We start from the raw sequence: 25,019 nt of genomic DNA, 5'->3' as shown, positions 1-25,019 counted from the left end.
GCCCAAAGCACTCTGTCCATGGACTGTTTGGGAGGGAACCAACTGATGGGCAATTATGTGCTACATTTACTGTGAGAAACTGAATAAAACTTTAGTGGAAAGTTAAAAAAGTAAGTTTAGTGAAGTAGGTTCATTGGAGATTTTGACACAGTTGTAATGCATCTATCTGTCTCCTAGTTTCTGAGAGACGGGAAGCAGACTATCAGTGTAGATAGAGGGAGGTCTGGTGACCAATGGCATCACACTTTTTTTTAAACATCAGCTCTGCTGCTTGTTTTTGTGTTCTTGTTGCGTCTCTCACTTAATTCCATAAATACGTCTATTCTAGTATCAGGGTGGCTATGTGGGATCCTCTGAAAGACGTCCGTCTGATCACTGACAAATAGAAAACCGCTGGTGCAGCACCTGGTTTCAGTATTTTGGCCCCTCTTTTTTATTGCATTTGGTTTTTACACAGTTAGAAAATGCACTATTTGCTAAGATGGTTTAAATGTCAAGATAGAACAAGATGACAAGGGATAGAAAGTATGTTTCAAATAGCAGTGGATACCACGGTCTAGGGGTTAGGAGTATTGTTACAAAGAGCAGTGGATACCACGGTCTAGGGGTTAGGAGTATTGTTACAAAGAGCAGTGGACACCACGGTCTAGGGGTTAGGAGTATTGTTACAAAGAGCAGTGGATACCACGGTCTAGGGGTTAGGAGTATTGTTACAAAGAGCAGTGGACACCACGGTCTAGTGGGGTTAGGGGTTAGTATTGTTACAAAGAGCAGTGGATACCACGGTCTAGGGGTTAGGAGTATTGTTACAAAGAGCAGTGGACACCACGGTCTAGGGGTTAGGAGTATTGTTACAAATAGCAGTGGACACCACGGTCTAGGGGTTAGGAGTATTGTTACAAAGAGCAGTGGATACCACGGTCTAGGGGTTAGGAGTATTGTTACAAAGAGCAGTGGACACCACGGTCTAGGGGTTAGGAGTATTGTTACAAAGAGCAGTGGATACCACGGTCTAGGGGTTAGGAGTATTGTTACAAAGAGCAGTGGATACCACGGTCTAGGGGTTAGGAGTATTGTTACAAAGAGCAGTGGATACCACGGTCTAGGGGTTAGGAGTATTGTTACAAAGAGCAGAGGATACCACGGTCTAGGGGTTAGGAGTATTGTTACAAAGAGCAGTGGATACCATGGTCTAGGGGTTAGGAGTATTGTTACAAAGAGCAGTGGATACCACGGTCTAGGGGTTAGGAGTATTGTTACAAAGAGCAGTGGATACCATGGTCTAGGGGTTAGGAGTATTGTTTCAAAGCCAGAGAATATGATTCAGCCTTTGGCAAAGGGTTTACCCAAAGTTTGTTGACTCTGGTAAAAGTGCTTACGTCTTTTTTTTCACTGAAGTCAAGGGCGAATGACTCACCACCTGGTTTTCCATCACATTACAGCTGGCTGCTCTCAGACGAACATCTAAGACACTTGGAAGCAAAGTTGGTCATTTTTGGTCAATCCATCCTACTGCCAAATGTCTACCGTGGAGTAACGAATGGTCCATCTGACCTAGTTATGCTCTTAGTTGGTTTTAACACCGTCATGATGTCCAACCATATTCTTCCCAAATCTGGCCGTGATGTGTTCGTAATGCCAAAGATCCACCGCAGATTCGATCGGTTTAATCAAAAACTACAATACAAATATTATTACAATATCCTTAGTGAATCTATAAGCTACCAGCAGATGGTATGAAGAGCACAGCAAAAGTGAAAGAAATGAGTGAAGTCTCCCCATTAGCTGCACAGAGAGATCTGTATTGATCTCTAGTCCATCCTCTTGTCTATGGAGTGGAGCCTAAATACACAGCTGATGTTTCTCAGCCCCCGGCCATGGCATTACTGTCCTCTTGAGAGTTGTAAAGGGAACTTAGTCATGCTGTAAACAAAGTAGATGACCATGTCTCAGTGTCAACCACCTGAAAGCAGCTTTAGTTATGTATAAACTAGATCAATACACTGACAGTGTTTATTGGCTTATTCAGATGTCCGTTAGCTTTTGACGAAGCAGCAGCTACTCTTCCTGGAGTCCACACGAAACACAGAACATGACGAGGAACCAAGCACATGGTACACTGAGCAGTCACACAAATGTAGAATGCCACGGTGTACAACTGAAGAATAACGCGTGTGTGGATTGTGTTTGTGTTCGAGTGTGTCTGTGTGTGTGTCATTTCACAGTCGCTATTTTGCCATCAGACGTTGTTTAATCCATTTTTTAAAGGTCATTTTCCTGTTTCTTGGAGTAATTGGATCATGCCTCTGTATAATACTGCGTGTTGTCGGGAATTGCTTTTGAACTTGGGGAATGTGAAGAGACCCCTGGTGGCATGTCTTGTGAGGTATGTATGGCTGTCTGTGCTGAATGTTATTGGATTATACAGACAATCTGGAATTTTCATTACAGTAATACTTCTCATAAACATAAAGAGACAAGCAGTTCATCTCTCATCAACCCTCAACCAGGAATGACTGGCATGGATGTTGTTGATGTTAGTTCTGTATGTGAAGTTAAAGGGTGAGGCGTGATGCTCTGTTTTGAACTAGCTGCAGCTTTGCTTGGTCTTTCTTTGCTGCACTTGACCATATTACCGGACAGTAATCAAGATGGGACAAGACCAGAGCCTGAACAACTTGTACAGTTGATTTTTGTGTCAAAAGCGCAGGACATATTTTCAGAACAGACATACCTCTCTCCATCTTTACGACACATTTTTCAATATGACTTGACCATGATAATTGACCATCCAATGATATACAGTTGAAGCCAGAAGTTTACATACACCTTAGCCAACTACATTTAAACTCAGTTTTTCACAATTCCTGACATTTAATCCAAGTAAAAAATTCCCTGTTTTAGGTTAGTCAGTTAGGATCACCACTTTATTTTAAGAATGTGAAATGTCAGAATAATAGTAGAGAGAATTATTTATTTCAGCTTTTATTTCTTTCATCACATTCCCAGTGGGTCAGAAGTTCACATACACTCAATTAGTATTTGGTAGCATTGCCTTTAAATTGTTTAACTTGGTCTAACATTTCTGGTAGCCTTCCACAAGCTTCCCACAATAAGTTAGGTGAATTTTGGCCATATCCTCCTGTCAGAGCTGGTGTAACCGAGTCAGGTTTGTAGGCCTCTTTGCTCGCACATGCTTTTTTTCAGTTCTGCCCACACATTTTCTATAGGATTGAGGTCAAGGCTTTGTGATGGCCACTCTAATACCTTGACTTTGTTGTCCTTAAGCCATTTTGCCACAACTTTGGAAGTATGCTTCGGGTCATTGTCCATTTGGAAGACCAATTTGCGACCAGGCTTTAACTTCCTGACTGATGTCTTGAGATGTTGCTTCAATATATCCACATAATTTTACTCCCTCACGATGCCATCTATTTTGTGAAGTGCACCAGTCCCTCATGCAGCAAAGCATCCCACAACATAATGCTGCCACCCCTGTGCTTTAAGGTTGGGATGGTGTTCTTCGGTTTGCAAGCCTCCCCCTTCTTCCTTCAAACATAACGATGGTCATTATGGCCAAACAGTTCTATTTTTGTTTCATCAGACCAGAGGACATTTCTACAAAAAGTACAATCTTTGTCCCCATGTGCAGTTGCAAACCGTAGTCTGGCTTTTTTATGGTGGTTTTGGAGCAATGGCTTCTTCCTTGCTGAGCGGCCTTTCAGGTTATGTCGATAGAGGACTTGTTTTACTGTGAATATAGATACTTTTGCACCTGTTTCCTCCAGCATCTTCACAAGGTCCTTTGCTGTTGTTCTGTGATTGATTTGCACTTTTCGCACCAAAGTACATTCATATCTAGGAAACAGAAAGCGTCTCCTTCCTGAGCGGTATGACAGCTGCGTGGTCCCATGGTGTTTATACTTGCGTGCTATTGTTTGTACAGATGAATGTGGTACCTTCAGGCGTTTTGAAATTGCTGGATGAACCAGACTTGTGGAGGTCTACAATTGTTTTCTGAGGTCTTGGCCGATTTTTGATTTTCCCATGATGTCAAGCAAAGAGGCACTGAAGGTAGGCCTTGAAATACATCCACAGGTACACCTCCAATTGACTCAAATTGTGTAAATTAGCCTATCAGAAGCTTCTAAAGCCATGACATTCTTTTCGGGAATTTTCCAAGCTGTTTAAAGGCACATTCAACTTAGTGTATGTAAACTTCTGACCCACTGGAATTGTGATACAGTGAATGTAAGTGAAATAATCTGTCTGTAAACAATTGTTGGAAAAATTATTTGTGTCATGCACAAAGTAGATGTCCTAACCGACTTGCCAAAACTACAGTTTGTCAACAAGAAATTTGTGAAGTGGTTGAAAAATGAGTTTTAATGTCTCCAACCTAAGTGTATGTAAACTTCCAACTTCAACTGTACCTAGGAGTTTAGCTTCCTCAACTTGTTCAATGGTCACACACTTAATGCATAACTCCAGTTGAGGTTTGGGTCTTAGATTCTTTTTCTTTTTTTTTGACCAAATACAATACTTTTAGTTTTAGATGTATTTAAGAACTGTGTATTATTAATCACCCATTCTGATACTGATTAACTTCTTGTTGATCTATTCAGTGAGCTCACTGGCTTTGATTGCTTAGTTGTGGGACTCATAGTAGCTCTGACTAGTCCATAATTAGGTTCTAGAGTTGTTCCTGACCATATAGCCTTAACTTAACCAAAGTTGTTCCTCGTTAGCTCATGGTCAGGGAAAACTCTGAGCCCTACTCATAATAAACATACAGTTGTCCCAACTCTGTAGGTTTTAGAGGTCTTGAGGCGGCAGCACAGCTGCAGTATGGTGTCTCTCTAGCCTGCCGACTATGGGTTGAAACCTGTAGGTGGCACATGCTCTCTGTGCAGTGCAGTGCCATGTACAGACGACGGGGCTTATTCCACACTGTGCTATTTAAGACCTATTCCTGGGGTTGTATGGTTAAGCTGCATTTTAAAAATAACCCTGTAATTGGTATGTCGGCTGTGGCTGACAGCGCGGGAGTGGAGGGCCTTTAGGTACTGCCAGCCTGCCTCAGATCAGATGGGAGCGCAGGCAGAGTGGAGACGTGGATCTATAGAGAACTGGATCATGCCTGTCGTAGTCAGAGTTCTGGACTGGGTCCTGCTGTCTGTCTGTCTTCTTATGTGGATCTGTGGGTTCTGGTGTTGCTTCAGATCACAAAGAGGAAGGTGAAGTCAGCATAACTGATTAAAGGCCAGCTGAAAAGCTTCATTCTTAGTAGTTTAACTACAAGAGCAGAAGTGTACAAAAACAAAATAGTTAGGGGTTTGTTTTATCGAACGGTTTTTCCTTTGTGATGGGGTTGTTGTTTTTTGTGAGGGTTTTTATCTTTACTGTTCTTTAATTAGTACTTATATGTGAAAGGAAATGTGAGAGGTTTCTCAGATGACTGTACCATAGTTTGCTGCGACCACAACACTGAACCACTGATGCCAAAGGTCCAAAAGATGCAATCTTTCACAGACATTCTTTGGCTCAGAACAACTGGCCATGTCTCAAATACACAGTAAAAACTTCATCTGGTACTGAGTGAAATGTAGTATTTTAGGGAAAGTTAAGCCTTGTTAAGTATATTTAGACGAGTGTGGCGAGACAGAGTGGAACGAAGCCATAATAAACCAAACACATCCTGATAAGAACAGAGTTTGGCTATTCCCCAATGGACCGTGTCCTATAATACATCTAGGAGACATTTGCTTCAAAGATGAATTATTGTATTCCCTTGACATGAGCTGACTGACAATCATGATGAGACTGAGACAATGTAGGTTAGGCTAACAGATGCTCTTATCCAGAATGACTTACAGGAGCAATTAGGTTTAAGTGCTTTGCTCAAGGGCACATCAACAGATTTTTCACCTAGTCAGCTCAGGGACTTGAACCAGCAACTTATTGGTTACTGGCTCAACGCTCTTAACCGCCAGGCTACCTGCCGCCCCCAAACCCCATACAATGGTGGTTTATCTACTGTACCGTTGTGATATACTAACGCTGAACTGCTTGTATTTCTGTAGGGATCCAATATGACGACTCTCAATCCTTCTTCTACTGCCTCATTCAAGTCAAGGAAAGAGGGATAAAGACTTACTTTTACTCTGCGACGCCCATTTGGAATTCATCCTTTATTTATCATGACCAAAATTCGCAAAGAAACCGATCTTTCTGTCATTATCTTGAATCTTAATTTTGAGAACATGGATACTTGTCACTGTTTAATTCTTCCTTTGAATCTGACCTTTCTATTTGACATTTGATTCTTAATGAATGATAATCCAATTTGCCGTTTCCTTTCAATTTCCTCTGCAGAAGATTTCATTCCCGTTTTTAATTTTCGTTCTGTGTTGCCCATGGTGTTAAAGTGCTTTTTTATTCCCCCATATCAGATGAATTCTGTCCCCTTTTGGGGCAAGGTGACCTGAGAAACAATAAAGCAGAATATTAATAATTGATTAATACCCCTTTAGAACACTTCATTAAAGGAGACCTTGAATGAAGCACAATCATCTGGCTGTTCATTTGTCTCTGTTTCACTCTGGTTTCTAATAACATTCTCAGCCACACATTATTCACAGGCAACGGGAAGGTCATCTTCTTATCTCTGATTTAGTCGTCTAACAAAAGCCTGTGTCAGTTCAACACAGGGCCAGTGTTCACAGATCACAGAAGAAAAGGTTTGCAGCTCACTATAAAACATGACTCTGTCTCTTGCCTTATCTGTAGGGTTGTAAAGCAAATGTCAGCTTTGGTGGGATATTTTATTATTTATACAGTGGAATGCCTGGGATGTCATTGAGAGGTTAGTCATAACAATGGAGGATGGATCATCGCCGGGTGGCCGTATAAGTAGTGCCAAAACTTCACTGATTCCACTGTAGAGGAGGACAGGCATGTTTCCATTATCCACAGATGTGGAGTGATGCAATAGTTTATGTTCGGAGCAAAGAGTTCCTTTTTTTGCTCGAGTGGACTAGCTGACTAGCCGACCCCCCTTCTGTTTCTGTTTCTGTTTATGACAGTGGAATCAGATGTCGTTACCAGTCCCAACCAGAGGGGGGCAATCAAATGTCTGGGAGTCACATCAATTAGTCCTGCTCTAACAGTGCAGCGAAAATGTCCAATAATAATCAAAAACAATACATCACAAATGTCAGAACAAATCCAGTTAACAACCCACATAACACAGTATCAGTAATCCAAATGCAATCTAAAGCAATCCATAAAAGTTGCATACCAAAACAGGTAGGACTATAATGAAGAAACCAAAGTCATGCAGCATGTATCACTCCACAGAGATAGGATCTATGTCACCACACCATGCCACAGAGATAGCATCTATGTCACCACACCATGCCACAGAGATAGCATCTATGTCACCACACCATGCCACAGAGATAGCATCTATGTCACCACACCATGCCACAGAGATAGCATCTACTGTATGTCACCACACCATGCCACAGAGATAGCATCTATGTCACCACACCATGCCACAGAGATAGCATCTATGTCACCAAACCATGGCACAGAGATAGGATCTATGTCACCAAACCATGGCACAGAGATAGGATCTATGTCACCAAACCATGGCACATCCTATGTCATTGTCCTGTTATTTCACCAGGGATTTAATCTTGGTTAGTTTGTTTCTGAAGGTCCTAGGGGTTCTCTGAGATCGATAGCCCATTCCCCATCCTCACCTCATGGGACATCCAGACTCTAAATATACAGCCCACTGTGACCTATGAAGCTTGATGTCATGGGTGGCTTTAAATGTGACATATCCTGAAGTCCAGTTGGACACTTAAATGTGAGGCGTCTGCACACATTCAGATGGTGGCACGTGTGGGTGGGAATGTACATGGGAGCTTGGGTTGATCTTCACAGCTTGAGTAGCTACCGTACCTCTGTACTGCAAAAGCATTTCTCTTTATTTAACTAGGCAAGCCAGTTAAGAATACATTTTTATTTACAATGACGGGCCTAACGCGGACAACGCTGGGCCAATTGCACACCACCCCTATGGGACTCCCAATCATGGTGATACAGCCTGGAATTGAACCAGGGTCTGTAGTGACACCTCTAGCACTGCAATGCTGTGTCTTAGACCGCCGTGCCACTCGGGAGAATGATTTTTTTTTTCATTTTTATGGAGGCTTTGAACATTGCTTAATGTGTCCCATATGCATAATTTTCAGCTAGGTAACTTGACACTTGACACGACATTATGTGTATGCTTGTGTGTTTTATTTTGGGGATAATCAATTGTGTTTACTGTCATTTCATTGGCTGCCCCGGTTGACAGGAAGTGGTATTTGGCAAATAGGTATGAGAGCCTCTTTTAAAGCTTCAAATGGTTAATGTTATGTTGAAATTAAGGCTACAGTTTACTCATACCCACATTAAAAAAAACTTCATTCTGACCCATTCTTCCAGCCCTCTCTTGTCCAGCCCGGCCCGGCCCAAAGTGTCTCAACAGCTCACTCGTAAGATTCCATTAGCTCTATGAGACACTTCCACCTCGTCTCAGTTTCACTGATTCAAATCATTTAATGGAGTCACGGCTGTATGAGTCCAACCACACGGCCCAATAACAAAGGAGTGGGTCTCTGAATGGTAGATATTCCAATTATTACCAGCACTTATCTGGTGTATGGTTAAACCAATGGCCAGGCCAGGTCATCACCTGGCTTTCCATTGGCTTTCCATTTCCATCGACTTGACCTAAAACAGGTTCTATTCTAGATACTGTACGGGTGGGGAGTTTGATTGGGGGGTTTCCCTTTCTAAAGCATTCATCTTGTACTTATCTGTTATGTGCATATGAGCATTCCTTTCCTATCGTTCACCAGTCATCTTCATTATCGTCATAATCCATCTTCACCACCAGCATGATTCTGTGTTTCAGGGCCCTTTTCTTTTTTTCCCCCAGCGGTATTATGATGACACCCAGAACGGCACCGGAGCGTGCACGCTAACGGATTACCACACGAACCACAGGGCTTACAGTTTAATCATTTATGTAGATATTGCTCTGAGACAAAGACAGCACTATAATTCATAACGTCCCCTCACTCAGACCTGGCTGCTACTGTGACGGTTGCCATGGCGAAATAGATTCAATTGTTGTTGTTTTTTTCAAACCCGTTAAAGCTTTATTTATAACTTACTGGATGACGAACGGTATTCGGGGTGACGGATTAATCATTAACAGCAGCACCGTTGGTCAAACTGAGAACACACTCGCAGCTAGTTTATTTTACTTCCACCTGTCTATATCCATGTAAACAAAGATAGACTAGGCCTATATCCATGTAAACAAAGATAGACTAGGCCTATATCCATGTAAACAAAGATAGACTAGGCCTATATCCATGTAAACAAAGATAGACTAGGCCTATATCCATGTAAACCAAGATAGACTAGGCCTATATCCATGTAAACAAAGATAGACTAGGCCTATATCCCCAGAACATTGGATCGGCATTGATGAACAAGGGGCCCCTGATTCAGCTTATGTCCAAAGTCACTGTCTGGAAATGGAGAAGGTTCTGGATATCCCGGTTTAGATCCGCCACTCGTACGTATAAATAGTGTCGGATGGAGTTGGTGTTTGGCAGCGCTCAGTAAACATTAGGAGGCAGAGGAGCCTGATGAAAGGGAGTGAAACATGATTTGCATTCATTACGCATAGGCCCAGTGGGAAGAGACAGAGAGAATGACCTAGTCAGAAGAGAGAGAGAGAGAGAGAGAGAGAGAGAGAGAGAGAGAGAGAGAGAGAGAGAGAGAGAGAGAGAGAGAGAGTGAATGGAGAGAGTGACATTGGAAAGAATTAACAAAAAAAACAGAGCAAACTAGAATGCTATTTGGCCCTAAACAGAGAGTACACAGTGGCAGAATGCCTGACCACTGTGACTGACCCAAACTTAAGGAAAGCTTTGACTATGTACAGACTCAGTGATCATAGCTGCCGTAGGCAGACCTGGCTCTCAAGAGAAGACAGGCTATGTGCACACTGCCCAGAAAATGAGGTGAAAACTGAGCTGCACTTCCTAACCTCCTGCCCAATGTACGATATTAGAGACACATATTTCTCTCAGATTACACAGATCCACAAAATTTTGAAAACGAATCAATTTTTGATAAACTCACATATCTACTGGGTGAAATACTACAGTGTGCCATCACAGCAGCAAGATTTGTGAACTGTTGCCGCAAGAAAAGGTCAACCAGTGAAGAACAAACACCATTGTAAATACAAACCATATTTATGTTTTTTTATTTTCCCTTTTGTACTTTAACTATTTGCACATAATATGACATTTGTAATGTCTTTATTATTTTGGAACTTTTGTGAGTGTAATGTTTACTGTTCATTTTTATTGTTTATTTCACTTTTGTATATTATCTAGTTCACTTGCTTTGGCAATGTTGACATATGTTTCCCATGCCAATAAAGCCCTTAAATTGAATTGAAATTGAGAAAGAGAGAGAAAGAGAGTGAACGAGAGTTAGAGAGAAAGAGAGAGAGAGAGAGAGAAAGAGAGCGAGAGAGAGAGAGAGAGAGAGAGAGAGAAAGAGAGAGAGAGTGAGAGAGCGAGAGAAAGAGAGAGAGAGTGAGAGAGCGAGAGAGATGTTGGTTCTCGGGACTTAACAAGCAGGTCACTGTACTTCATAAACAAGTCCCATCTACGGTGAAGCATGACGAGCACATTTCAGAACCACACTATTTTTTTTCATGTTGACTCTCTGTAGTTCCAACTCGCTATCTCTCTATACATCTCTCTCAGAAATGTTCAGTGAAAAAAATGATCATGCATGTTATATCAACATTGGCAACATCCTACACCTTCCATAAAGTACGTCTTACACCTTCCATAAATCAAGTGCAAAGTAGCCTACACTCAGAGGAGTGTTACATCATCACTAACCCACCACTGTAGATGGGGCTTTTCTGGGTTTGATGTACTGTGTTGTGATGAGTGTGATAGAGTGAGAGGTGTTACCAACAATAAAGCCTGGTGCCTAGAATAGTCCTCTCCACCCATACAACATATGACACTTCTGCAGCCTGTCTGTCTGGCCGTCTGGCCATCTGGCACACAGTACTGTTTAGCTCCTCTGTGTGTGTCAGCTGGCCCAGCGAGACAGAGGCTCCTAATCATCTCAAACCTGCTTGGAGACGCCACAGCCAAGCTGGGCCCACTCCGTCACAACACTCTCTCTCTCTCTCTACTCAGCCTCCCTCTCTCTCTCTGTTTATGTGCCTGTCTGTGTGTCTCCTCTCTCACTCTCTGTTTTTGCTCTCTTGCTCCCTTTCTGTCTCTCTCTCTCTGTATCCCTCTCTCTACCTCTCAATTCAATTCAAATGGCTTTATTGGTATGGGAAACATATGTTTACAGTGTCAAAGCAAGTTAAATAGACAATAAACAGAAGTTGAATAAACAATCAGAAATTAACAGTAACCATTAGGCTCATAAAAGTTTCAAAGGAATAGAGACATCTCAAATATCATATTATGGCTATGTACAGTGTTATAACGATTAGATAATAGTTCAAGTACAAAAGGGAAAATAAATGAACAAACACCATTGTAAATACAACCCATATTTATGTTTTTCACTGGTTGCCCTTTTCTTGTGGCAACAGGTCACAAAACGGCACGTATTTCACCCAATAGATATGGGAGTTTATCAAAATTGGATTTGTTTTGAAATTCTTTGTGGATCTGTGTAATCTGAGATAAATATGTGTCTCATACATCCTAATTGGGATGTCGAATTTATATGTTCCTTTCGATGGTGTAGAAGGCCCTTCTTGCCTCAGACTGTTCACAGCTTTGTGGAAGTTACCTGTGGTGCTGATGTTTAGGCCGAGATACGCATCATGTTTTGTGTGCTCTAGGTTAACAGAGTCTAGATGAAATTTGTATTTGTGGTGGCAACTGGACCTTTTTTGGAACACCATTACTTTTTGTCTTACTCAGATTTACTGTCAGGGCCCAGGTCTGGCAGAATCTGTGCAGAAGATGTAGGTGCTGCTGTAGGCCCTCCTTGGTTGGGGACAGAAGCACCAGATCATCAGAAAACAGTAGACATTTGACTTCAGATTCTAGGAGGGTGAGGCGGGGTGCTCCAGTCTGTTCTAGTGCCCTCGCCAATTTGTTGATATACAGTGGGGCAAAAAAGTCTTTAGTCAGCCACCAATTGTGCAAGTTCTCCCACTTAAAAAGATGAGAGAGGCCTGTAATTTTCATCATAGGTACACTTCAACTATGACAGACAAAATGAGAGAAAAAAAAATCTAGAAAATCACATTGTAGGATTTTTAATGAATTTATTTGCAAATTATGGTGGAAAATAAGTATTTGGTCAATAACAAAAGTTTATCTCAATACTTTGTTATATACCCTTTGTTGGCAATGACAGAGGTCAAACGTTTTCTGTAAGTCTTCACAAGGTTTTCACACACTGTTGCTGGTATTTTAGCCCATTCCTCCATGCAGATCTCATCTAGAGCAGTGATGTTTTGGGGCTGTTGCTGGACAACACGGACTTTCAACTCCCTCCAAAGATTTTCTATGGGGTTGAGATCTGGAGACTGGCTAGGCCACTCCAGGACCTTGAAATGCTTCTTACGAAGCCACTCCTTCGTTGCCCGGGCGGTGTGTTTGGGATCATTGTCATGCTGAGAGACCCAGCCACGTTTCATCTTCAATGCCCTTGCTGATGGAAGGAGGTTTTCACTCAAAATCTCACGATACATGGCCCCATTAATTATTTCCTTTACACAGATTAGTCGTCCTGGTCCCTTTGCAGAAAAACAGCCCCAAAGCATGATGTTTCCACCCCCATGCTTCACAGTAGGTATGGTGTTCTTTGGATGCAACTCAGCATTCTTTGTCCTCCGAACACGACGAGTTGAGTTTTTACCAAAAAGTTATATTTTGGTTTCATCTGACCATATGACATTCTCCCAATCTTCTTCTGGATCATCCAAATGCTCTCTAGCAAACTTCAGACGGGCCTGGACATGTACTGGCTTAAGCAGGGGGACACGTCTGGCACTGCAGGATTTGAGTCCCTGGCGGCGTAGTGTATTACTGATGGTAGGCTTTGTTACTTTGGTCCCAGCTCTCTGCAGGTCATTCACTAGGTCCCCCATGGGGTGAGATCTTGCTTGGAGCCCCAGATCGAAGGAGATCATCAGTGGTCTTGTATGTCTTCCATTTCCTAATAATTGCTCCCACAGTTGATTTCTTCAAACCAAGCTGCTTACCTATTGCAGATTCAGTCTTCCCAGCCTGGTGCAGGTCTACAATTTTGTTTCTGGTGTCCTTTGACAGCTCTTTGGTCTTGGCCATAGTGGAGTTTGGAGTGTGACTGTTTGATGTTGTGGACAGGTGTCCCCGTGGGGGACCTAGTTCACTGAAGAAATTGCCCTGTAGTTCATTCAATGTAATTGGAGAATCCAGTGGGTTCTGGTAGTCTTTAATGGTTGATTCTAAGATTTTTAATTGATCATGTCTTTGCTGTTTGATCTTTGTTATAGGGTCAAAAGATTGGAGAAGTGGTTTACCAATACATCTCCGTTTTGCATAGATAACTCTTCGTGTTGTTGTTTGTTTAGTGTGTTCCAATTTTACCAGAAGTGGTTAGATTCTATGGGTTCTTCAATTACATTGAGCTGTATTCTAACGTGCTGTTCCTTCTTTTTCCGTAGTGTATTTCTGTTTTGTTTTAGTGATTCACCATAGTGAAAGCGTAGGCTGTGGTTTTCTGGATCTCTATGTTTTTGGTTGGATAGGTTTCCCAATTTCTTTCTTAGGTTTTTGCATCAAATCATTTGTCATTGTTGTTAATTGTCTGCTTGAAATGTCTAGATTTGATATGGAAGCTGAAAGGTCAAATATACTATTTAGGCTTTCTACTGCCAACTATCGTCACTAACTCTTACAGTTGAATGCATTCAGTCGTACAACTGACTAGGTATCCCCTTTATCTCTTGCTCTCCCCGCTCTCATCTCTATCTTTCTATCCTCACTGCAACACTTTTGTGACTGTGTTGACTTGAGAGTGAAATATAAGTGGGTGGATCTCAGTGGCCTGTGTTTCCTAATAATGGTGAGAGTCAATAGAGAATTGTACTGCACAATATTCTTCACTGCAAACTTTTGGATTGTGAGGAAAGTTTATGGCATTGGATGCAAACAAATAACTCAGATGGAAAGAGAAGCTCGTGCCAAGGTTTGGATGACACACTCTGGAGTCTGTTAAGTGCCTCTGGGTGACCTTCAAAGACAGGAAATATCTGCAGTTTCAGCAAAAGCTTCCAAACCAGAAACTAAAGCTTTGTTATTTCAATAAGAGGAGGAGAACGTGAAATCAAACTTGTTCAGGTACAGTACGTGCTCAGGTGAAGCAAGTTTTGTGACGCTGTAACTGAAAACATCGGATCCATTAATAAAGCATTGGATTGATTTAAGGCGAGGAAAGAAAAATGAGATGTTCTCCACCAGCAGCAAGGCAGATGCCTCCTACAGCCTAATGGTATGTCTCTGTCTTGACTATCAACTGTGGATCCTGATGAGTCATCTTCATGTCACTTCATGTTGTGCCAGGAAAGCGATAAGGCAGCTCTCACAACATTAGATCTCCTAGCTAGGAGCAATCGGGCTTGGTGGTGTGTATATGTGCATCATTTGAAACAAAGCATCCCTCCAAGCGGGGAGCCAGTCACATATGAGCTGTCATTTCCCTCAACAACCCCTTCTAGTCCGTCATCTCAGCCAGAACTCCTTTTTCTATACAGACACTGAGAGAGAGAGAGAGAGAGAGAGAGAGAGAGAGAGAGAGAGAGAGAGAGAGAGAGAGAGAGAGAGATCACCTATAGCTGCTGTATGACGTGCTTTACTGGATTTTAATAGGCATGGTTGTGCATTAGTGCACCCCCAGGTGACACAAAACAACAGGTGTCACAACATGTCACTTCCTAATCTGCAGCTCCATATATAAAACTGATGTCATCGCCATGGTTTCCCCTGACAAGTGTCCGACCGGCCTCACCGTTTTACTGTGCACGCTGTCATATCAGCATTAATGTCATGGATGGGTGGCATTGAATTCATTAGTGAGACACCCTTAAAAGGGTTATTTATTTTTCCTGCAGGATTGTCTCTGAGGCTGGTAGATTTCCTGAAGCACGTACCTTATTAATGATGTCAGTCTGTCAAGGGGAGCGTAAGGGGAGTGATTCCCCAGGCTGACGGGGAAGCTGACGGGGAAGCTGTGGCAGGGCCAACGGGAACATATGGAGAACAAGATCTGGCTAACAGGGAGCCCTGGGAAATGGCCTCCTGTCTGTGGTTTATCTGACCCCCATTCCTCTTCAGAACAGGAGATGCTGTGGCATGATAGTGGAGAAAAGCAGAAAATATTTGATCCAGTTGAATGGGAATGGGTGATGAAATACATGAGTAACTGCTGAATGACCATATGTGTATTGATGTTTACATACACCTTAGCCAAATACATTTAATTTCAGTTTTTCACAATTCCTGACATTTAATACTAATAGAAATGTCCTGCCTTAGGTCAGTTAAGATCACCACTTTATTTTAAGAATGTGAAATGTCAGAATAATAGTAGAGAGAATGATTTATTTCAGCTTTTATTTCTTTCATCACATTCCCAGTGGGTCAGAAGTTTACATACACTCAATTAGTATTTGGTAGTATTGCCTTGAAATTGTTTAACTTGGGTCAAACATTTTGGGTAGCCTTCCACAAGCTTCCCACAATAAGTTGGGTGAATTTTGGCCTATTCCTCCTGACAGTGCTGGTGTAACTGAGTCAGGTTTGTAGGCCTCCTTGCTCGCACACGCTTTTTCAGTTCTGCCCACAAATTATCTATAGGATTGAGGTCAGGTCTTTGTGATGTCCACTCCAATACCTTGACTTTGTTGTCCTTAACTTCTTTGGGATAGGGGGCAGCATTTTCACTTTTGGATGAATAGCGTGCCCAGAGTGAACTGCCTCCTACTCAGTCAATAATGCATATTATTATTAGTATTGGATAGAAAACACTCTGAAGTTTCGAAAACTGTTTGAATGATGTCTGTGAGTATAACAGAACTCATATGGTAGGCAAAAACCTGAGAAAAAATCCAAACAGGAAGTGGGAAATCTGAGGTTTGTAGCTTTTGAACTCAGCCCCTCTCAAATTCACAGTGGGATATGGGTTATTTTGCACTTCCTAAGGCTTCCACTAGATGTCAACCGTCTTTAGAACGTTGTTTCAGGCTGCTCCTGTGAAGGGGGGCCGGATGGGAGCTGTTTGACTAAGGGGTTTGCCTGCAGCCTCGTTCTCAGTCATGCGCTTTCACATGAGAGGTATCTCTCGTTCCATTGCTTTTCTACAGACAATGGAATTCTCCGGTTGGAATATTATTGAACATTATGATAAAAACATCCTAAAGATTGATTCTATACTTAGTTTGACAAGTTTCTTCGACCTGTTATATAACTTTTTGAACTTTTCGTCCGACTGGACCAGAACGCGCTTTTGGATTTGTTTACCAAACGCCCTAACAAATGAAGCTATTTGGACATAAATGGACATAAATGATGGACATTATCGAACAAAACAAGCATTTATTGTGGAACTGTGATTCCTGGGAGTGCATTCAGATGAAGATCATCAAAGGTAAGTGAATATTTATAATGCTATTTATGACTAATGTTGACTACCCAACATGGCGGATATTTCTCTGGCTGGTTTGGGCTCTGAGCGCCGTTCTCAGATTATGCTTTTTCCGTAAAGTTGTTTTGAAATCTGACACAGCGATTGTATGAAGGAGAAGTGTATCTAAAGTTCCATGCATAACACTTGAATTTTCATCAACATTTATAATGAGTATTTCTGTGAATTCATGTGGCTCTCTGCAATATCACTGCATGTTTTGGAACTACTGAACATAACACGCCAATGTAAAATAAGATTTTGGGATATAAATATGAACTTGATCGAACAAAACATACATGTATTGTGTAACATGAAGTCCTATGAGTGTCATCTGATGAAGATCATCAAAGGTTAGTGATTAATTTAATCTCTATTTGTGCTGTTTGTGACTCTTCTCTTTGGCTGGAAAAATGGCTGGGTTTTTCTGTGAGTTGGTGGTGACCTAACATAATCGTTTGTGGAGCTTTTGCTGTAAAGCATTTTTGAAATCAGACACTGTGGCTGGATTAATGAGAATTATATCTTTAAAATGGTGCCTAATACTTGTATGTTTGAGAAATTTGATGTATGAGATTTCTGTTGATTTGTATTTGGAGCCCTGAAATTTCATTGGCTGTTGGCGAGGGGTTCCACTAGCGGAACAGGGTTTTGCCACAACTTTGGAAGTATGTTTGGGATCATTGTCCATTTGGAAGACCCATTTGCAAACAAGCTTTAACTTCCTGACTGATGTCTTAAGATGTTGCTTCAATATATCCACATAATTGTCCTCCCTCATGATGCCATCTATTTTGTGAAGTGCACCAGTCCCTCCTGAAGCAAAGCACCCCCACTACATGATGCTGCCACCCTCGTGCTTCACGGTTGGGATGGTGTTCTTCGACCTGCAAGCATCCCCCTTCTTCCTCCAAAAATAACGATGGTCATTATGGTGAAACAGTTCAATTTCTGTTTCATCAGACCAGAGGACATTTCTACAAAAAGTACGATCTTTGTCCCCATGTGCAGTTGCAAACTGTAGTCTGCCGTTTTTATGACGGTTTTTGAGCAGTGGCTTCTTCCTTGCTGAGCGGCCTTTCAGGTTATGTCAATATAGGACTCGTTTTACTGTGAATGTAGATACTTTTGTACCTGTTTCCTCCAGCATCTTCACAAGGTCCTTTGCTGTTTTTCTGGGATTGATTTGCACTTTTCGCACCAAAGTACGTTCATCTCTAGGAGACAGAACGCGTCTCCTTCCTGAGCGGTATGACGGCTGCGTGGTCCCATGGTGTTTATACTTGCATACTATTGTTTGTACAGATGAACGTGGTACCTTCAGGCGTTTGGAGATTGCTCACAAGGATGAACCAGACTTGTGGAGGTCTACAATGTTTTTTCTGAGGTCATGGCTGATTTTCTCATGAAAATGGTACCGAGTTTGAAGGTAGGCCTTGTAATACATCCACAGATACACTTCCGATTGACTCAAATGATGCCAATTAGCCTATCAGAAGCTTCTAAACATCCTTTTCGGGAAATTTCCAAGCTGATTAAAGGCACTGTCAACCGTGTGTACGTAAACTTCTGTCATTGGAATTGTGATACAGTGAATTATAAGTGAAATAATCTGTCTGTAACAATTGTTGAAAAAATGACTTGTGTCATGCACAAAGTAGATGTCCTAACCGACTATAGTTTGTTAACAAGGAATTTGTGGAGTGGCTGAAAAACGAGTTTTAAAGACTCCAACCTAAGTGTATGTAAACTTCCGACTTCAACTGTATATATACACAGTAGGGATATGGCATGTTTTGTATAGGAATATGTCACATAATTTCTGCCTATATTATGTGATGTAAATGCTCACTCTGCTGATAAAGATGTTTGACATCCTGCCCTGTTTGTTGAAATCATGACCTCAGAGCTGAATAGCCACAGAGAGGCTCGAGCCCAGTCTGCCCGGTAACATGACTGCGGGCCCTATCCAATGAAATCAATTAGAATGCACCACTTGCCTGCTGTGATACAATGTGCAACTGGATTGTTGTAAACAGTCAAATAAGATCACTGTGCCAACATGTTTGCAGTGGAGCATTATTATTTACAGGAGATTTAACTCCAAAATCCCCTTGTGGATTAGATTGAATGGAACCCTAATCTCGAGATTGGCACACAGTCCTCTCTATACCATCAATCCCCACTTCACAGACACAAATGCTGTTCAAACAGCAGTTTTATTGCCACTAATGACGCTCTTAAACATCTCCGGAGCAACACACAATGCTGCCGTAGACGTACTGTTTATCATTATTAAATAACGGGAGACGTCAACAGAACTGGTAAGACGATCCAGTGGGAGGCTGGGAACTCGTTCCTGAGGAGTGGAGTGGTCTCAGAATGGAGCGTTCAGCGACATGGTGTTTACTACTGTACTGCTGTTGACAAAGCTTGAAGTGTGAGGGACTAAATCCCACATTCAGTCAATCGAAGAACCCAGACCACAGGTTAACTCTGTTTTGGGACCTGTAACCTCGACACACCGCACAAGCTGTTCCTCTCATGGACATGCCCTTCAAATACATTGTGTCTTTGTGTGTGTCCCAGATTTGTCTCAGGTGCGTTCCTCTGATTGTGGCAGTGTGTTTTGGAGCATCGTCTGTTGTGTCCTTGCGTTGTTGTTTGCTTGTTGTCACTCTTCCCCAGGTCCCGCTGGGAATCTGTAGATGAAATACCACAGGGAACACATTTGATTTGCAAATCGTTTTTGGAAAGACAGTGCTGATTTGCAAGAAAATTTGCAAGAAAACTAGGCGTGCTTATTCTACTGGTTTCTACATTTGACACAAAAAAAACACTTCAGGAAACACAAGATTGTATGCCTCAAGGATATTCCACTAACAATGAGACATTATAATATTGCGTTTTGTCTAACACGGTAGTTGTGTAACCTACGATTCGGTTGAAGGGTGGAGCCTTAAGCTGCTACACACGCTAAGAGTTTGCCAATTAAAATTCACTGGAGTCTTTTGTTTGCTGTAACATTCCAGTCGATGCCTGTTTTGCACATTCCAGTCAAGGTCATCAGTGTTTGCGCTGTAAGTTCAGAGGTTTGTTTGCCATCCAGTCAACAGACAGATATCCTCGCTACCAACGATAATGTTCCACTGGTGTCCAGGGGTTCAATGACACCTAACACTCACTGGGTGGATCATTTTTCAGATATGGGCATGTGTGTGTGTGTGTACCAGCCTGTGTGTGTGTGCCGATTGAGCTATGACCTGTACCTCAATCACCACCCTCTTCTGGGAAAGCACAGGTGTTTCCTCTGATAATATACTAACCTACCCATCTTGTCTCTCCCTCCCTCCCTCCCTCCCTCCCTCCCTCTCCCTCCCTCCCTCCCTCCCTCCCTCCCTCCCTCCCTCCCTCCCTCCCTCCCCTCCCTCCCTCCCTCCCTCCCTCCCTCCCTCCCTCCCTCCCTCCCTCCCTCCCTCCCTCCCTCCCTCCCTCCCTCCCTCCCTTTCCCTAACCAGGAAGTGAGAGCCGTACAGTCCAGCCCATCCAGAAGAGCCCCAGCCAGTAGCTACCAGCTTGACCAGAAGAGGGACCCATCACCTGGTGAGAAGATGGCCTCAGCTCATGACCCCAGCCTCTGTAAGTAGTTCATTACTGTAGTATTACACACTGCCCTACCTCCTCCTCCTCCAGTACTTTTATTCCATCAGAAATCAGGTAGCACAACTTTCATAGAATTTGCTCAAATCCACAAAGCAGCTACAGAATGTGATACTGGTTATGTGTACTTGAGAGAGAAATCTGAAAATGAGCTTGTATGTTGAGAATGTACTGTGTTGTCCTGTGTGGGATCAAATCAACTCTGGAAATGGAGTATCATCCGAGGCAGAAAATGAACAACCCTAGATACACAAACAGTTTTTCCATTACTGTGATAGGAGAAGTTGCTGAGTGGCTGCATTGTGGGATTCCCCTTTTCCACTGAAACAGATAACATTGACTGTACAGAGTAGTCGTGGGGAAGGTGCAGTATTCTCCGTTTAAAAAACTGCAGTATTTCTAATTTAAAAAGGTCCACAGATTTATGTTTCTTTATGGAAAACCATCCACAAACAATTTCACTGTTTCACTCCATTTAAATGATTTACACATGTGAAGGCAGAGGACGTGACCTGAGAGAGATAGTGCTTGAGTGTTTGACATGAGTGTGTGACATTGGGGTCATGTTGAGGTGCTTCTGTGAGTGAGTGTGTGTGTGTGTGTGTGTGTGTGTGTGTGTGTAAGAGAGACAGAAAGGCTCAGTGGATTGATGGACAGGTTGACAGCTCACTGTGTGTTCCACTCACATACTTACTGACAGACACACACACACAGACAGACACACACACACACTCACAGACACACACACACTCACAGACACACACACACACAGACAGACACACACACTCACAGACACACACACACACACAGACAGACACACACACTCACAGACACACACACACTCACAGACACACACACACACACACACACAGACACACACACACTCACAGACACACACACAGACACACACACACACACACACACACACACACACACACAAGCACACAAGCACACACGACATTACTCCTAGTTGTTGTTGTGGTTTCAGTAACAACCTATATACAGCAGTTCAATCTCCAGAATGTTTTTTTTCTCTTCTCAAATGTTACCTCGGCCATGTGAAATGGTTAACCAGTCCTAAATCACTGTGGCGGCTAAAGTTGGATGACACTGTGGCCTTTGCGGACCGGTGTGGGTGTAAGTGATGAGGGTTTGTGAGAGCTGACCGATTGACAGTGTCATGCTAGTGACAGCATCATGTGATTTACAGCTCACAGTGAGTGACAGAGGAGGTAAAGGAGCTGTTTTCCCGAAGCCACCGTGTTAAATAAAGACCTGTGAACGACACACTGAGCTTTGTGCTTTAAACAAGCACCAACCTCACCTCTGAAGCAGCATGCTTTTGTCTTTTAAATAGACAACCTTGGTTACAATATCTCCCTTTTGTATATCCCACTGGATTCTGGGTCTGGTTTATATATCCCACACCTGTGGGTCCAAACAACACTATATTTTTGACATGGAGTGTAATATTCACAGTTGTAGTGATATTATTTTATAATATCAGGGGATATGCTCCGTTGGGAAAAGCACCACTGATTTTGTTAAACAAGGCAAATTTGTTTTGGGATTTTACCCAACGAAGGTTATTGGAGGAGATTTTAGCCTCAGGATACCTGCTTGAATTGGAAATCGAAGCTCCAGTCACTCAGATTGACACCTATTGATCCACATTGTTTCTCTTAGGGCTTCTCTAAATGGCAAAAGTTCACTTCCTCCCATTAACTTCCATTAAGCACAATACTCAAACAGAATCAGAGGGCTAAGGTGCTTTGAGGGACAAGAGTCTCTACCTAGACAGTCAGCACATAACATAAACTGTTGTCTAAACACTGACCTGAAAATAAGTCTTGCCAGTGAATTTGCATACACATCTACTGTGCCTTAGCAAAAAAAGTTTACAGAATTTGTGAAATGCGCTCATTATTAACCCTTTGAAGGCCTGCAGGCCTTAGCTAGCTGATAAAGCGCCAAGGGATACCGTCTATGACATCAGATATTCCGGGCGAGTTTGTTTACACTCCACGAACAGGAAATCCATGTGCAATTTCAGAGGGATTATCAGCATGGCACAGGTTCCTACAGCAGAGATAACCAGGCTTTCCTTTCGTCGATGCACTGCTATGTCTGACTCTGGGGGGTACTTACACACCAGAGGAGGCTGGTGGGAGGAGATATAGCAGGAGGGGCTCATTGTAACGGCTGGAATGGAGTCAATCATGTGGTTTCCATATGCTTGATACTGTGCCATTCATTCCTTTCCAGCCAATACAATGAAACCCTTCCTCCTATAGCTCCTCCCAATAGCCTCCTATGGTATGCACTGTGTTGTTTTCTGGCCCTGCAGAGGAAACAATCACTGCTACCTATTTGAATTTAGTGAACTATACAATACCTGGAGGCTTTCTGAACAGAACCAGGAGTACCCTGGGTAGAATGTCAAGATATGTCAGTGGTCTGCACATTGGTGCCTTGAGTGAGCTAATGCCTATCAGTCTTTGATTACAGGCCTGAATGAGAGAAGTTAGTGTGATGAAGCTACTCTCACAAGGTCAATGGTTTAAGGGGAGCTCGTTCTTGTTGGGCAAAGTTTACTCCCCTCTTTTATGCTGAGCTCTTTTCTCTTTCTGCAGGTTAGTGAGAAAGTTACAGAGGGTCAAAGACCATACCCTCAAGACATGTTAACCTCTTCGCCATTACCAATAACAGGGAGGATAGCCTGTCCTGGGGGTATGATCTTTGACACTGTAACTTTCTCACTCATCATTATTCACAATTCATTTAGGATTATCCATAATCATTGTGGCATCCACATTAATGTAGTAGTGTTTAGAAAGATATTATGTTTACAATAAAAGGTATTTCAAAATGAAACAATACATTATTTACCACGCATTTCTATTGGACACAAAATAATTGGAAACACAACCAAAATGAAATCAAATCAAATCAAATCAAATTTTATTTGTCACATACACATGGTTAGCAGATGTTAATGCGAGTGTAGCGAAATGCTTGTGCTTCTAGTTCCGACAATGCAGTAATAACGAGCAAGTAATCTAACTAACAATTCCAAAAAAAACTACTGTCATACACAGTGTAAGGGGATAAAGAATATGTACATAAGGATATATGAATGAGTGATGGTACAGAGCAGCATAGGCAAGATACAGTAGATGATATCGAGTACAGTATATACATATGAGATAAGTATGTAAACCAAGTGGCATAGTTAAAGTGGCTAGTGATACATGTATTACATAAGGATGCAGTCGATGATATAGAGTACAGTATCAACGTATGCATATGAGATGAACAATGTAGGGTAAGTAACATTATATAAGGTAGCATTGTTTAAAGTGGCTAGTGATATATTTACATCATTTCCCATCAATTCCCATGATTAAAGTGGCTGGAGTAGAGTCAGTGTCATTGACAGTGTGTTGGCAGTAGCCACTCAATGTTAGTGGTGGCTGTTTAACAGTCTGATGGCCTTGAGATAGAAGCTGTTTTTCAGTCTCTCGGTCCCAGCTTTGATGCACCTGTACTGACCTCGCCTTCTGGATGGCAGCGGGGTGAACAGGCAGTGGCTCGGGTGGTTGATGTCCTTGATGATCTTTATGGCCTTCCTGTAGCATTGGGTGGTGTAGGTGTCCTGGAGGGCAGGTAGTTTGCCCCGGTGATGCGTTGTGCAGACCTCACTACCCTCTGGAGAGCCTTACGGTTGAGGGCGGTGCAGTTGCCATACCAGGCGGTGATACAGCCCGCCAGGATGCTCTCGATTGTGCATCTGTAGAAGTTTGTGAGTGCTTTTGGTGACAAGCCGAATTTCTTCAGCCTCCTGAGGTTGAAGAGGCGCTGCTGCGCCTTCCTCACGATGCTGTCTGTGTGAGTGGACCAATTCAGTTTGTCTGTGATGTGTATGCCGAGGAACTTAAAACTTGCTACCCTCTCCACTACTGTTCCATCGATGTGGATGGGGGTGTTCCCTCTGCTGTTTCCTGAAGTCCACAATCATCTCCTTAGTTTTGTTGACGTTGAGTGTGAGGTTATTTTCCTGACACCACACTCCGAGGGCCCTCACCTCCTCCCTGTAGGCCGTCTCGTCGTTGTTGGTAATCAAGCCTACCACTGTTGTGTCGTCCGCAAACTTGATGATTGAGTTGGAGGCGTGCATGGCCACGCAGTCGTGGGTGAACAGGGAGTACAGGAGAGGGCTCAGAACGCACCCTTGTGGGGCCCCAGTGTTGAGGATCAGCGGGGAGGAGATGTTGTTGCCTACCCTCACCACCTGGGGGCGGCCCGTCAGGAAGTCCAGTACCCAGTTGCACAGGGGCGGGGTCGAGACCCAGGGTCTCGAGCTTGATGACAAGCTTGGAGGGTACTATGGTGTTGAATGCCGAGCTGTAGTCGATGAACAGCATTCTCACATAGGTATTCCTCTTGTCCAGATGGGTTAGGGCAGTGTGCAGTGTGGTTGAGATTGCATCGTCTGTGGACCTATTTGGGCGGTAAGCAAATTGGAGTGGGTCAAGGGTGTCAGGTAGGGTGGA

General features: G+C 42.7%; 1 protein-coding gene across 1 annotated transcript in view; it reads left to right on the top strand.

Annotated features, from left to right (window-relative positions):
- LOC112255141 (xin actin-binding repeat-containing protein 2) overlaps positions 1–25,019 on the top strand; it is a 52,153-nt gene that overhangs the window by 610 nt on the left and 26,524 nt on the right. The window contains exon 2 of the mRNA XM_042323959.1: positions 20,325–20,445. Within this exon, the coding sequence (XP_042179893.1) occupies positions 20,325–20,445 (121 nt within the window). The remainder of the gene's footprint in view (positions 1–20,324; positions 20,446–25,019) is intronic.

Source organism: Oncorhynchus tshawytscha, linkage group LG07, assembly GCF_018296145.1.
Source record: "Oncorhynchus tshawytscha isolate Ot180627B linkage group LG07, Otsh_v2.0, whole genome shotgun sequence".
Lineage (NCBI taxonomy): Eukaryota > Metazoa > Chordata > Actinopteri > Salmoniformes > Salmonidae > Oncorhynchus > Oncorhynchus tshawytscha.
This window is presented reverse-complemented; position numbering and strand designations above follow the sequence as displayed.